The 14485-nt window shown below is 48.7% G+C and overlaps 2 protein-coding genes across 2 annotated transcripts; both read left to right on the top strand.

The window, feature by feature from the left end:
* Positions 1-7888: 7888 nt before the first annotated feature.
* On the top strand, positions 7889-9564 carry LOC100830213. Its single transcript, XM_010235379.3, has one exon. It carries the CDS (start codon positions 7970-7972, stop codon positions 9437-9439), a length of 1470 nt encoding a protein of 489 aa, XP_010233681.2. The 5' UTR covers positions 7889-7969; the 3' UTR covers positions 9440-9564.
* Positions 9565-11085: 1521 nt separating this feature from the next.
* LOC104583904 lies at positions 11086-13366 on the top strand. Its single transcript, XM_010237918.3, has 2 exons — positions 11086-12309; positions 12997-13366. Exons 1-2 carry the CDS (start codon positions 11121-11123, stop codon positions 13056-13058), a joined length of 1251 nt encoding a protein of 416 aa, XP_010236220.2. The 5' UTR covers positions 11086-11120; the 3' UTR covers positions 13059-13366.
* The last annotated feature ends 1119 nt before the right edge of the window (positions 13367-14485 follow it).

Below are 14485 nucleotides of genomic sequence, written 5' to 3'. Positions count from 1 at the left end.
GAGGTGGTTGAAGCTTAGAGCAAAATTCCCGAACACATTTCGTAAAAAAAATTGGTACTCCCTCCGTTTCATAATTCTTGTCTCAAATTTGTCCAAAAATGAACGTATTTATTCCTAAAAAGTGTCTATATACATATAAAATTTCGACAAGAATTATGGAATGGAGAGAGTATCGTTCAAGCTCTAAATGTGCTACTGAGGGTGTGTTTGAGTCAACCCAGAAAATCTGTCCTCGTCCCACTTTTACCACCTGAGAGTGAGTTTGTTAGGCCGGGTGACCACGCAGGGCTAAGCCCACCTAATGCAGAAAAGGGCCCTCAGCCTGGCCGAGTTGAGAAGCAGAAAACGAGGCTGAGTTGAGCGGTTGAGCCCAAAAAAATCTCTCGCTCGGCCCCGCTCCAGGGCACCTCGTGCACCCCTCCCACCCTGACCCCGAACTTCCCTTTCTTCCTCCACCTGCGCCTCCCCACCCGACCCAGCCGCCACTCCTCCCATCCCCAAATCCTGCCGACATGTTGCCGGACCAGGCCTCCCCACGGCCACCCGACGCCTCCGCCATGCCTCCCATCCCCAAATCCCGCTGCCGTGTTGCGCGTGAGAGGCGGAGGGTTCTGAAGCGACCGCCCCCGTACAGGGTTCGATCTCTGTGCTTATTGTGCTAGTCCCTGGATCGACTCACTTGCACACACAGTTTTAAGATGTAATACCAAGATACAAAGGTCAAAGTACTTTATTACATCGTATCATCCAGAATTTAATTGTTCTTACAAATTTGCATGACCCCTCGGGTTAGCATAACCAAATACTGTTTAACCATAACAAAATAATGTTTCAAATGCAGCGGAAAGGTAGAGCAAATGGGCCACAACTACTCCAAAGGAGAGAGCATGTTGGAATGTAAGCACATGACCCAAAGACATCAACGAACCTCACTCTTCATCAGATTCACCTGCAGTATTAATAGCAGCTACTACGTGGTCAATACATTGAATGTATTGGCAAGTTCACCTGGAAGTTATAACAAACCTAACAAGTACATGCAATTGAGGCATAGTGGGGTTCAGGCTTTTTGGCGTCGTAGCAAAACATAATTGATCTTACTACAATTGAATGTTATAATATTGTTAACTAATGGACACCGGGTAGAAACACCGATGCTCCTATTAATCTAAGGACATCGAGTAGATGCATCAATGCTCCTAACCCAAGTTCAAACCATTCATTTCATTTAGAAATTGGGATGAGTGAGACCTTCCTTACAGCCCCCAAATCTAGTTGCTCATAATTGTCCGTAACCGGGGACACGGCTAAGTACTTAGTTTGACACTCTCGAGAGGTGGTACACTTTACCCACAAGAAATCGACGTGTTAATCCCTTGCTGTCCTCAGGGTAGAGTAGCAACGGCATCGATTACATGAATTTTCAGAACATAATCCCCCAGACCACCTGAGGGACGCGCTCCCACCTAAACCGCTACATACCGATGTCATCCTCGGATCCAGGTTCATATTTCTTACATCCATCCTGGCAGAGCCCATATTACCATTTGGTTGTACTGGAAGCTTCTAAATAGGAAACTAGCCCAGTCTCTGATTACCCTGGGTGGCATTCCACATTTGCGACGCAAGCGCTCCCCGAATCCATGGGGAGACGTCCATGGACGATCCGCCCCTGAATCCACGGGGACTCGACTCAGAGGGACACATAGAAATGGACCTGACGTCGCATAACATCTCGAATCCTCAAAGCCGTCCACCCAGGATGATTCATTAGGGTTGTTTTGCCAAGTTTCCAAAATTACTCCACATTATCAGTTTCACAGTGATTGAGATTCCTTCCCACGTATACTAACATAGCATGGCTAAGCAATATCTAATCACGGTGGCTATTGGTGGAGGTTTCATGGCAAAGGTAACCCTATCGCTAGTAGGTCAAAACATAGATAGCATAAGTACGAGTAATAATCCTATCAATGCATTCTACAAGCAACACTAATGCATAAGTATTTTAAAAACAATAATAATAGGATAATGATCAAAGTGAAGTTGCCTTGATAGCAGTTGGAGTTCAAACACTCATCACAGTCACAAGGTTCGCTCTCCGAGTAAACTAAAATAAACAAGCATACACATACATAAACACACAATTCACATCACAACCAAAGAAATTATGCTATGATGCAATGCAAGCATGTGACATGATTTGGTTTATTTTATTTGTCGAATAAGGGTTTTCAGTTTCTTAGGCATACAATATTTAATTCTCTGTTCAGAAGGTTTAATAAAAAATAAACCAAAAGGAAAAGCCAAGTTAGGGTTTTAAATTTTAAGTTAAATTAAAGCTTAAAACAAAGCTTTTAAAAGAAACAGCCAGAAGATTTAATAAAAAAATTATCTCTCTGTTCAAATTGAACAGAGGACATTAAAACAAATTTTTGGGCACTGGTTTCAAGTAAAAATGATTTTTAAATAATTAGTTATGAATTAAATGGCATTAAACCCTATTCTGTAAATAGCTCCAGAAACCGTTTATCAAATTTGAATTTAAACAGTGCGAAGATTCTACAGGTTGAGGGCTTTCCAGAAAGGTAAAATTCATCAAATTTGGCCGAAGGGTTTAAAAGTTATAAGCATTTGAAGTTCTAGGAGTTTTTCTGCAAAACTCCCATTTAATTATACCGGGAATTATGTTTTCACTTTAATAGGAGACACGTGTCGCGTTGTGAGTGGCCGGTACCGGTTCGGGAAGGGATTTAATCTCAGCCGTTGGATCTCATTTACATAACACGGGCGGTCCAGATCTGAGGATACCCGTAGAAAAGAGATCGGACAGCTTGGGATGGAGGATGGGCTCACCGGGGCGGCGCTAGGGTTCCGGCGGACTCCAGCGGCTCGGGGACGCAGCGGCGGGCGGTTCCGGCGAGCTTTGGGCGTCGGGGAAGCGTGCGGGGGGCGCGGCTCGACTTGGGGATCTTCCCCGGGTCCTTGGTTCGCTGCGGGGGAGACGGCGTCGACGCCTAGGACGATGGGCGTGGCGCGGCCGGCGGCGGAGCTTCGGGCGGCGACGAGCGACGGGCTGCGGCGCACCAAAATCGAAGCGGAGCGTGTCAGATTGACCGCAAGGAAGACAGGAGAGAGAAAGAGACGAGGTCGCGTCGATCATGACGTACCGAGCGGTCGGCTGTGAGCTCGGGACGGCTGTGGGCAGTGGCGAGCGACGGCGACAAATTCCGGCAGCGTGGGCGTGTAATCGAGAGGGAGCAGAGGGGCAAAAGAACGGGCAGGCCTCGGGATTTATAAGGACGCGGGCAGCAAGTCGCGGGGAGCACGAAGCGGACAGGGCGCGCCGTCGGCGGCGATATTGCGCGCGTAGGCGTCACGAGCGTGACGCGCCGGCACCTTCCCTGCGGGGAAGACGACCCCGACAGGTGGGCCCCACCTGTCGGTGGCTCGGCGCGGGCGCGCGCGCTGCGGGCCGGCTCGGTCGGTCGGTCTGCGGTCGGGACTGGGCCGGTTCAGCCCATTTGGCCGGGCCGGTCTGTTTTTCCTTTTTTTTTTCCCTTTTTTTTCTGTTTTTCCTTTGTATCTTTTGATTTTGAACTCCAAATTGATCCAAATAAATTCCAGAAAATTTGTAAAATCATATCAGAATATGATTCAACTTTTGGGACCAATTCCCTTTCAAAGAAAATATATAAAAATACATTTTCCCTATAAATGTCTTTAGGGCTTTATAACTATTTAAATAAAATAGTTTTTCAACTCCAAATAATTACCAAAAATTATGGGATAGCTTATTTATGCAATAAACCCCTTTTATAGATAAACCCTATTGGTTTAAAGATCCAAAGCTCAAATGGGTGAAATCCTAGGGTTTAAAACGAAATAAAACCTTTTTAAAACCTTTTTGGAATTCAAAACTTGATTAAAAAATGCAATTGTAGCATGATGGTCAGGAATGCAATGCATATGAAAGGTTTGAAATTTTTGGGATGTTACAGGTTCGGGGGGTGAGGGGCGGAGGGATGCAGCGGCTCCTCGTTCGACGCCACCGGACTCGAACGTGTTGTCCCCGACCTCGCCGTCCCGCCCTCTGCTCCGATCTGAACCGCCGTCCCGCCCTCTGCTCCACATCTGAGGTATTATAGCTGTGCTGTCCTCATCTGTTTCTTTGCAAAACTCCCTCTCCGTCCCGTAAAAGAAAAAAAAAGGAAAGGAAATCGTGGTCGATAGGGTTTACATAATATCATTCATACATGAACAAACAAACATGAGCCAAATGGTCAAAAACTGACACCGACTTATTTTACCAGGTATTTAAGAAATCAACCACTCAGGCATTCATTTCAATGTTTTGTGGCTTCCTTATCTGTTGGTGACATTTCAAATTGTTTTTTATCTATTTATTCTGGTCTAGGGTCTTCAACAGTTTGGTAGTGACTTTGCCATGATACAACAACTATTCCCTGACAAGACCCGCGATCAGGTGAGGCAAAAGTTTAAAACCGAGGAGAAAAAGCATTCAATGCAAGTTCACGATGCTATACTACATCGCTGGAGAGGTAAGAAGTTGCTCCATGAGTGGTCCAGCCCCATATAAATTTGCCACTTTGCTCAAATTAATGCTTCTGTTTTACAAAACTGTACGCAGATAATTCGTATTTAAAACAAGTGATAAAAAACCTTAACATCGAAGATCTGCCGATAGACGTCAACAAAAGTATGCGTAAACAAGAGGACACATCGAATAAAGAAAACCCTGGAAACGAGGTATTTTCTGATAAATGACAACTGTTTATTATGTTTGTGATAATTCCATTAAACCTCGTTTTATTTTTCTGTTTTAAAGAATATGCTGGATGATATCATCGACGGCGAGGAAGAGAATGACCTGAATTGGTCGGATAAAGGGCAGGGCACGCAGGTGGGGTCGGAGGTGAAGGATGCGGGGAGCCTGTTTCTTCTGCAAAAGCTGATCCCGACCTTGATGTGTTTGATTGGTACTAGCCTGACAACCAATCGTGGTAACATCCATTTTTGCTCTCATGATTCTGCCAATCCTATGATCTAAAGACAAACAATTTCCCTTGTGATTTTTTTTTTTGCTCACTGGATTGCTTGCTTAGATAACTGATGCAAACTGTACATTAACCAGGCTGAATACAATTTTGTTGCACTCTTGCTTCTATGATGTCTAGAACCAGAACATTATGGGTAGTAGTGTGATTTTCTTGATGCATCATAAAACAGCCATGTTGTGTCATCCTCTTATCCGAGGAACTTAAAGACAAGTTCTGGCCAGATCATCTGAAGGACTTGAAATCTTGCTGCTGTGCTCCATATGTGTCTGCATTAAGAGCTTATCAGAGGCTAAAATGTGGGTCAACATTTGGTTTCAAGGCCTGGGTCACTCCAAAACGATAGGCCCATTATGACCAACCACAGCCATCATCAGGCCAAAATGTGACTCAGAGTCACCATCTTTCTTTCTCTTTTTTTTTTTTTACATCCTCAGAGTCACCATCTTGGCTTGAATTGATTTTTTTTCCCCAATAGACTGGCGCCTGGACTGGTTAATTGCGATGGTTGGATGGATGTTTACAGCCAGTGGTAGTAGATAGATTGCTTTGCTTTGCTTGCCTTTGAGTCTTGAGTTCTTGACCTTGCCGCGTGGATCCATCGAGATCGATCAATCCTGGCCGTCCAAATAAGTAGGGAGTACGTATGTATGTATACGTACGTCGAGATCGAAGGCGACGTACTGTTAAATTCCTTCTTGGTAAAAGACGTGTAGATCGATGGATCCTGCGTGCGATTTCCAGCGGTTAACATCTCTGATGACATGACAGACGCAAGCAGCCAATGATAAGCATATATGTGTGTCCATTCACCGGGAGCTACGCTACCGTATATACGGCCGGCAACTGGTCGCCAATTTATGTCATTTCATCGTAAAAAAAAAAATACAACTTTGACCGATAATTACTAGATGGTACTAGTACGATATTGTTATGACAAAACATGGTACCATGTATTGAATTTTTTTTATTATTATATCGGTTTTTAAGAGATGTACTCCCTCCGATCCATAAGTGTCGTCATTTTGTACTAAATTAGTATAAATTTTGTAAGTGGACGACACTTTTTATGAATCGGGGGTAGTAGTATATTTTAAGAGATGGTGCTCTCGCCCTTTTTTTTGGGGATCCGTGTACATGTATGTATGGAGTGTGTTTACATATATATATATATATACCTCGTTCTTGCAGTAAGTACTACGGAGTACTCCATAATTTTTTCCCCCGAAAAGAATGGATTCCTCCCGGCCTTTGCTTCCATAGTCGAGCCCGTTGACATGTACATATGTTATCTTGATAGTTAAAAACAAAAAAGAAAAGAAAAAAAAGCAAGATGACGTTGAAAGGTAAAGAGAAAAAGAACAAGAGAAAGTAGTAGAGGACTTTTTTTTTATCTTGAGACGGTACAGAATAAAAATACAGAATAGAAAGGAGCTGGGATGACTTGGTCGTCGTCTACATATCCCCAACAAGGCAGCACGTTGACGAGGTCGATCCAGGAGCTCTACCGGTGACACGTCACCGTCCAAGTGGCTGACACACGCACGCATGCCACGATGGCTTATCCGACGGCTGTGATCCGTCCATGTGGCGAGTCGGACGGTGGATCGTTTTTTTTTTGCTAGGTGCTGCGGCTGATCCAGGGCGCCTGACCACGACCAGACCGGGCACGCAGCTGAGCGCGTTAATTCTTAATTCCTTCCTTTGTGCAGCAAATTGACTTGTCACCAGCTTAATTTGCCCCCAAATTATGGTTGTTCATTTCCTGTTGGACCAAGTTTTTAATTAAGCAAAAGTTGTTGCTGCTACTTTTTTTTAATGATATGTTGAGCCGTTGGCTTAAGCAGTTGGCAGTTGTGCGCGACAGTTAACACTGGTGGCCGATGATAGTATTTGTTTGTTTGTTTGTTTGTTTGTGTGTGTGTGTTAATTAGTGGATCCAAACACTTGTAACAACAGGAGGACATGAGACAAAGCTAATGTCGTGTTTTTCTTTGTCTTGTTGCTATCGGATGTTAGCCACGTGGTGCTCTTTTCTTAATTTTGCATCATCACTGACCTGTCTTTCACGGGTCTATCATCCCAAGGTACACAAATACGTTGCTCTCATCTGGGATTCACAAATGGAGTGCTTAGCGAGTACCATATATATACACTGTAGCTGCTTGTTAGGGAGCGAAAAAGAAGAAGAAAATCTCAAATTAACACATCCTCCTTGCATCTCCGGATGGCAATTGGTGCATCTCCTTGTAATGTGGGCCTAAGTTGTCATACACTCAAATTGAACAAACCCTAGGTAGAAATAGCATCCCTGCCCATAAATTTTGCTCGAACCACCGTGAAATTTGATTCCTCTTTTGGTTCATCATGTCTGTAGATCCAGGTGTGCAAGACCACCTTGTTTGCGAGATCAGCTGTGTCCAGGCGGGGTCTGGTATTCTTTCCTTTTTTTTGCGACAGATGCCGGGTTCGATATATGTCGAGTGGTAGCTCGGCGAGGATGAGGTATTGCCAGGCCCGAACTCGATGAGCCCGAGTGCCATCCCTACTTGTTATGCCGTTGCAAACTTTTCTCAAATACGAAACCAACAATATACATTCATAGCACATAATTAACATCTCTTGGTGAAAGATAAGCCCTGATCGGAACACATTGACGCTGTTTTTCGGAAAAAAAAACTGAAGTGATATAGGAAAAAGGCAGAAATGTGGATTAGGAAAAAGGGAAAAGGGAAAAATGTACACCAAGTCCACCTATTAGTGGCAGCCAACCAAGTCAGCCCCTTCTCCTCCCCAACGAACCAGTCCACCATTCTTCCCTAACCCAAAGACACCGTCACGTCTCCCACCTAACATCACTGACTACCAGGCCCCACACAATCTTCGGACCCATGTGTCATTGGCGTCTGGGGCAGTGGCTTTGCGTGCTGAGGGGTGCCCCTCCGCCCCCGTCTTGGCCGGCGGCAGTATATAATCCGCGAGCACAGCACCGCCGTTCCCCACACAATTCTCAATCCGGTTCCCCTCTCCGATCCCGACAAGCTCTACGACCAAGCCCAGCAATGGCCGCTGCGGAGCCGGCGACGACGACGACGACGACGGGGATGGGGTTCCTGGGGCTGCTCAGCTTCCGCCGGACCGCGACGGCCGTGGCGTCCTTCGACCCGGCGCAGGACGGCGCTGAGCTCGCCGTCCTCGACGCGCTCCAGGCCCACGTCGCCGACCGCCTCGCCGCCTTATCTTCTTTCTGTCCGGCGGGGGCGGTGCTCTCGCTGGGGTTCCTCTCGAAGCTGCTCGACGCGGTGGTGACCTCGGACGCCGCGTTCCGGGAAGCCCTGCTTGCTGTGGGGGCGGCGGCGGTGTCGAGGCACCCCGCCGACCGCCTCGCCGCCGACCTGCTGGACCGCGCCGTCAGGGCGCTCGACGTCCTCAACGCCGTCTCCCTCGCGCTCGCCTCGCTCCGGGGGTCACACCGCGCCGCCCTCGCCGCCGCCGACTGCCTCCTCCTCCTCCCCGCCGGCAACGGCGGCAAGCCCCACCGCGCCCACTTCGCCCGCGCCCGCCGCGCCATCTCCCGCCTCTTCCCCGCCGCCGCCGCCGCGCCGCCGTCCACGCCCTGCTCCTCCCGCGCCGCCCGGGCGCTCTCCTTCAGCGTGTCCTCCAAGAACTGGTCCTCGTCTTCCTCGTCCACGGGCGGCGCTGGGCGCCACGTGGCGGCGGCGCTGCCGATGCCGCAGGGGCTCACGGCGGCCCCCGGCGCGGGGTGCGGGCTCGGGCTGGCCCTCTACACCATGAGCTCCGTGCTCGCTTTTGCCATGTGGGCGCTGACGGCCGCCGTGCCGTGCCCCGCCTCCGCCTCCGCCGCGCCCCTCGCGCCCCCGAAGCAGGCGCAGTGGGCGGCGCCCATGGCGCTCCTCCAGGACCGGATCGTCGAGGAGTCGAGGAAGAAGGACAACAACAACAACAACAACAACAGCAAGAAGGGCTCATCGTCTTCTTCGTCTTCTTCCTCCTCGGGGCTGCTCGCGGAGATGCAGGCCGTGGAGCGCGCGGCAAGGGAGCTCAACAGCCTCCTCGAGGAGATCGCCGAGGAGGAGGAGGACGACGGCGACGATGAACCGGCGGCCGTCGGCGAGGACCGCGCGGCGGACGTCGTCGAGCGCGCCGAGGCGCTCGCCGGCGCGTGCCGGGCGCTGGAGGACGGGCTGGCGCCGCTGGAGCGCCAGGTGCGCGCCGTCTTCCACCGCGTCGTCGCCAGCCGCGGCGAGGTCGTGCGCTGCATCGAGCAGAGCGCGCGCAGCACCGCCGCCGGGCCCGCCTCCGCCGGCGCCCCGGCGCCGCCGCAACACCATTCGTTCTGATCGAAGCTCTGGATTATTGCTTAGGATTGATGCTGTGTATTCTCGGGTTAAATCCCTTCGTTGTCTTCGTTATTCTCGGGTTAAAGCCAATTCTTTGATTTGTAATCACTTCCACAGTTCCACTGCTTCTTTTGTGTAGATGTAAGATTTCTGGCTGTAAAAAGAACTGACTTGTTTGGATTAGTGCTGTTGTTTATTCTCAAGACTCTCGAGCAGAAGAGAAGAATGTATCCTCTGTTGACAAGCTAGACAGAGTCAAGAATTGTTTCCTTGAAAGAAAAAGCAATCCCCAATGTTGCTGAACTTGTCAGCTCTCATCATCATCATCATGTAAAAATTTGACTGATCTTTATGATAATATTCTCCTCCTGAGATCAACCTGACTTTTAACCGATCTCTGAATCTGATTGACAAAAAAAAGAAGAACTGATCAATGAATCTGCAACCCAGTTGTTCCAGATGACCCCAAAATCTGAGTGATACTATAGTTGACAACCAGGTTGACTCAGGCAGAGGTGGTGGAGGAGGGAATCAAGACAGTATCAAGTTGGTGGATCAAGTCTTGGAGAAGATGTGCAGCAATCAAATGGTTGACTCAGCTCAAGAAGACACATACAGAGACAAAGATTTTCAATGGCCACTGGCCAGAGATGTGCAGGCCATCATCACCAAGGGGGCTTGGCTTGCTGGCTGGCTGGGCACAGCCTGGGATGAGCTGTTAGAACTTTTGTCACTTACTCTGGGCCATTTTGTTTATACATGGAGCATTATCCTATGACTAATCTCACAGCAGTCCTTAAGCTGCATAGATAAATCTCACAGGCACAGCAGGCCTAAAAGCTGGAGTGTCTGAGTTAAAGTATTGTTATTCTTTTTTTAGACAAAAAGAAGAAGAAGGAAGATGTGCTAGCTGCTATCTGCTACCTGCTGCCATTTGCCCATTTGCAGGAGACAGAATCTCATTTCCTATGCTCTCTGTTTGACACTAAACATAAAAGGGATTGAGACGTAGATTTGGAGCATGGTTTATTTAGGCCTTGATTAAACAGGTGTGTACATGGAAATGCAATCCCACCAACTAGAGATGATGATCTGGATTGTCCTGGCCGACTTCTTGTTGGAATGACCTTTACTAGCTTAGCTGCCTTGAACAGTGAAGGAGAGTACACATTTGACTCTGAATAGACCCTCCTCAGCTTGTCCAGTGTTGTACCTATCAGCATTAATGTGGTCATTGAAACTTTGGCACTCATATTTAGTTTCATCTTATATTTTCCATGCTGCTGGTAGTGTGTACTGAAATGCACTAATGTAATGCTTGCTATTATTAAAAAGTCGGATGCACTTGAGGCCACAGGAGCTGTAGGAATGCTGGAAAACATTTTGGAGAAGTTGTCCATGATGATAATTAAAGAGAAAAATCAAAGACTTTGTACTTCCTCCAACCCATATTACTTGTCGAAATATTATATGTATTTAGACGTTTTTAAACATAGATACATTCATATTTCGTCAAATTCGAGACAAGTGATATGGGTAGGAGCGAGTAGTAATTTATTTCTTTTTTGAGAAGAAAATTACGAGGACATGTGTCTTAGTAACTCCTAAAGCCCATCTCCAATTCTTTTCTCTCCCAAAGGCCCAGCCCGTCTCCGAGAAAAAAAAACATTCCCCAGTCCACATGGGCGAGGAGACGCGCCGCCGCCGCCGCAGCATTTCGCCGGCGGCGCTGCCGGACGACGACGACCTGCTCGGCGAGATCCTCCTCCGCCTGCCCGCGACGCCCTCCTCGCTACCGCGCGCCTCCCTCGTTTGCAAGCGCTGGCGCCGCCTGGCCACCGACGCGGGCTTCCTCCGCCGCTTCCGCGTCCGCCACCGGAAGGACGCCCCCCTCCTCGGCGTCTTCTTCGAGCAGCGCGTGGCGGGGATGGGGAGGAGGAAGGATCTCCCGTTCGTCCCCGTCCTCGACGCCCCCGACCGCATCCCTCCCGCCCGCTTCTCCCTGCGGCTCGACGACGACGACCTAGACGGCGGCGCGGCGGGTTCCTGGAGCGTCCTCGGGTGCCGCCACGGGCGCGTGCTCGTGATCAACCGGGCGCGGCTCGAGCTCCTCGTGTTCGACCCTGTCGCCGGCGACCGCCGCCGCGTGGGCATCGCCCCGCCGCCGTTCGTCGGCAAGGCGTTCCACGCCAACGCAGCCGTGCTCTGCGACGAAGACGACCATGGCGGCCATGGCCGTTCCGGCAGCGCCTTCAAGGTGGTCTTCGTGGCCACCTCGGACAAAGGCGGGGAGAAAGCCCTCGCCCGTGTCTACTCCTCGGAGACCGGCCAGTGGGGGGACCCCGTCTCCGCAGCGGAGCCATGCGTCGGCCATGTCGGCCGCCGCCCTGGCACGCTTGCCGGCAATGCGCTCTACTGGTGGCTGAACGCGTCTGCGGATGACAATGGCATACTCCAGTTTGATTTGGGCACCCAGAGGCTGGCTGTGATCAAGAGGCCCCCCTTCACAGGCATTCACAAGGGTTGCAGCCGGATCATCCGGGCAGAGGACGGTACTGGCGTTGGCTTCGCCGTGTTGTCGTACCCGAGCTTCCAGACGTGGGACCGCAAGGTCGATTGTCTCGGTGTTGCCTCATGGCAGCTGCGGAAGACTGTTAACATGCACAAGGTCCTTGGCCTGCCGTCTATGATCGAGGCAGGGATGGCACGTATAGTGGGGTACGACGAGGATGCCGGTGTGATTCTTGTATCGGTGTGCACACGTGTCTACAGCCGTGTCTTCGTCGTTCCACTCGAGTCAATGCAGTCCAGGAAACTCCCTGGAAGCTTTTCGGAGAATGCCTATCATCCGTTCACAAGTTTCTATACTGGTAATTGCTTGTCTTTATATCAATGCAGGGGTAGCCCGAATGCAATTATTTTTATCATAAATGGTTGTCAGAACTCCTTTTCCGTGTTTTGAAGATTTTACTAGCAGCTCAAAACTTAGTTACCCTTTTGCTTGATCTATGAAATTCGAGTTATTTATTTCAGAGAAAGCTTGGTCGTAAGTCCCTTAGCTGCTGAGCAATTACTAATGTGTTATTTGTTGAGGTGTAACCTCTCATATGCCCCTAAGTCGAGATGCCAGTTACTGTTTTGTCATCTTGATGAGAGTTCATTCTGCCTTTGTGTTGGAATGTATAGCTGTCAGGATGATTCTTCTTTGTAAGGAACAAAAAAAGGCTGCAAGCATGATATCACTGCTGCTTGCTCTCCCTCAATGTTGTAGACTTCTGTTAGCAGTCAGTTTTTGAAGGCTGGGTCATACTTAGGAATCTGGTGATCTCAGAACCACCAAAGAATGTGACGCTATTTAGGATCATCTCATGGATCAGTTAGGTTGGGTTTTAAACCTCAATTGCTTGTTCAAACACCAGTTTGCCTTTCATGCTGGAATGAATGGCCCGACTTCAAAGATTCAGTCATAACTTTCGTGATCGTGAAGCTAATATTTGCCAATCTTTTCGAGACATTGCTCCTGCAAATCATGACTAATGAGATTCGTTGCTGCACAGGTACTGTTGTGAAGTCTGCTCCAGCCACTGAGCATTTGACCGAGCAGCCATTGAGCCACTGAAGCAGCAGGCTCTAACCATAGCCATAAATCTCTCGAACCCTTTAATTTCATAGTATAATTTGGTTGAGTTAACGAGATGGTTGACTCATTTCAGGGGGTTAGCCTGGGATTAGCCGCGAGCAAGAGACAGAGGACCTTTCTCTTATCCACTTTCGTCACTTGTCTCTTTATTATACTTAATCACATAGCTAGGAAAATGTTCTTATCATAATCTCTAGTAAGTTACCCACGTGTTGCTACGGAACACTATAAAAGTTAGTTGAGAAGGAGTATGATAACCCTCAAATAAAAGAAATGGGAGTTCGGCATCTTCATTTATTTAGTTAGAGCCATCATATAACTCTATAGCATTATGTGTCACCTCTGATGGATCACATGAGAGATCTCTTTCATTACATCCTTCCATACATAACATACGTTCGACCACTCAAGAGTCGAAGAGAAGCTCTGTCGATCAAATCCCTAACCTTGGATTGATCATGCATGAAGAGGGGGGTGGCGAGCCGGCGGCGATGGCGACGCCGGGATTACCTTGAGCATGCGCTGCTGCTGCTCGCTTGCGCTGCCGCCGCTGGCGCAGCAGTAGCAGCCCTGGCCATGTTTCATGCTGCATTGGCCATGGGTGTAGCCGTAGTGCCTGCAGCAGCGCATGCACTTGCCGGACTTCTGGCACGCGCCTTCGCACTGCAGCAACTCGGCGTTGCACACCAGCTTGTTGCCGGCGGCGACGACCTCCGGCGCCATCTCAACATTCATGCATCATTCCAGCACAAATTTGATAACACATTGTTTTGTGTATGTGTATAGTGAAAAATTCATCTAGCTAGGAACAGTTTACTGATTTGGCTTACATGTGGTGATGAGATGGATGGCCAGGAGGACCAGCAAAGGGGCAGGCTTCTTGTTGCTGATCATCTCCACTAATGCTCAAGCTTCAAATATTCTGATGAGTGAGTGACTGGTGGAGTGATTTGATCTAGGTGATGATGCTAAGGTATTTATACACTGATTGACCAACAAACAATTTAGGCCCATTTATTGCTGCTGAGATCATCTGAGCGGCAGTTCAGAAACTATGCAGATTTAGGATGCTAAAGATTGGTCACTGAACTTTTTGAGGCAGGCTCCAGAGCTAAGATTGGTCACTGAACAATGTTAAGTGTGTGAGTATGACAATGCTAAGCGGCAAAACTGGCATTGCCAGTCTCACTCTCCATTCGTTCATATTGTACAAATTTGCAAGCCCCGTTTAATTAGGGTACCAACCTGCTCAGACTTGAGAGTCTGCTACATCCAAAAGTTGGCATCAACCTGTTTAGACTTGAGAGTCTGCATCCAAAATAATTACTGGAGCGGCGCAATAGTTGGTGATCTATCCAGGAAATGTCCAATCCACTCTTCATCCTCTATAGAAAACAACCAAAAAT

Source organism: Brachypodium distachyon, chromosome 3 (genome assembly GCF_000005505.3).
Source record: "Brachypodium distachyon strain Bd21 chromosome 3, Brachypodium_distachyon_v3.0, whole genome shotgun sequence".
Taxonomy (NCBI): domain Eukaryota; kingdom Viridiplantae; phylum Streptophyta; class Magnoliopsida; order Poales; family Poaceae; genus Brachypodium; species Brachypodium distachyon.
This window is presented reverse-complemented; position numbering and strand designations above follow the sequence as displayed.

Bases quoted from the DNA above. Each gene is read 5' to 3' on its own strand.
- LOC100830213 (XM_010235379.3), top strand. From the start codon at position 7,970: ATGTGTCATTGGCGTCTGGGGCAGTGGCTTTGCGTGCTGAGGGGTGCC.
- LOC104583904 (XM_010237918.3), top strand. From the start codon at position 11,121: ATGGGCGAGGAGACGCGCCGCCGCCGCCGCAGCATTTCGCCGGCGGCG. The intron at 12,310-12,996 runs GTAATTGCTTGT...GTTGCTGCACAG, and splicing joins GTTCACAAGTTTCTATACTG to GTACTGTTGTGAAGTCTGCT.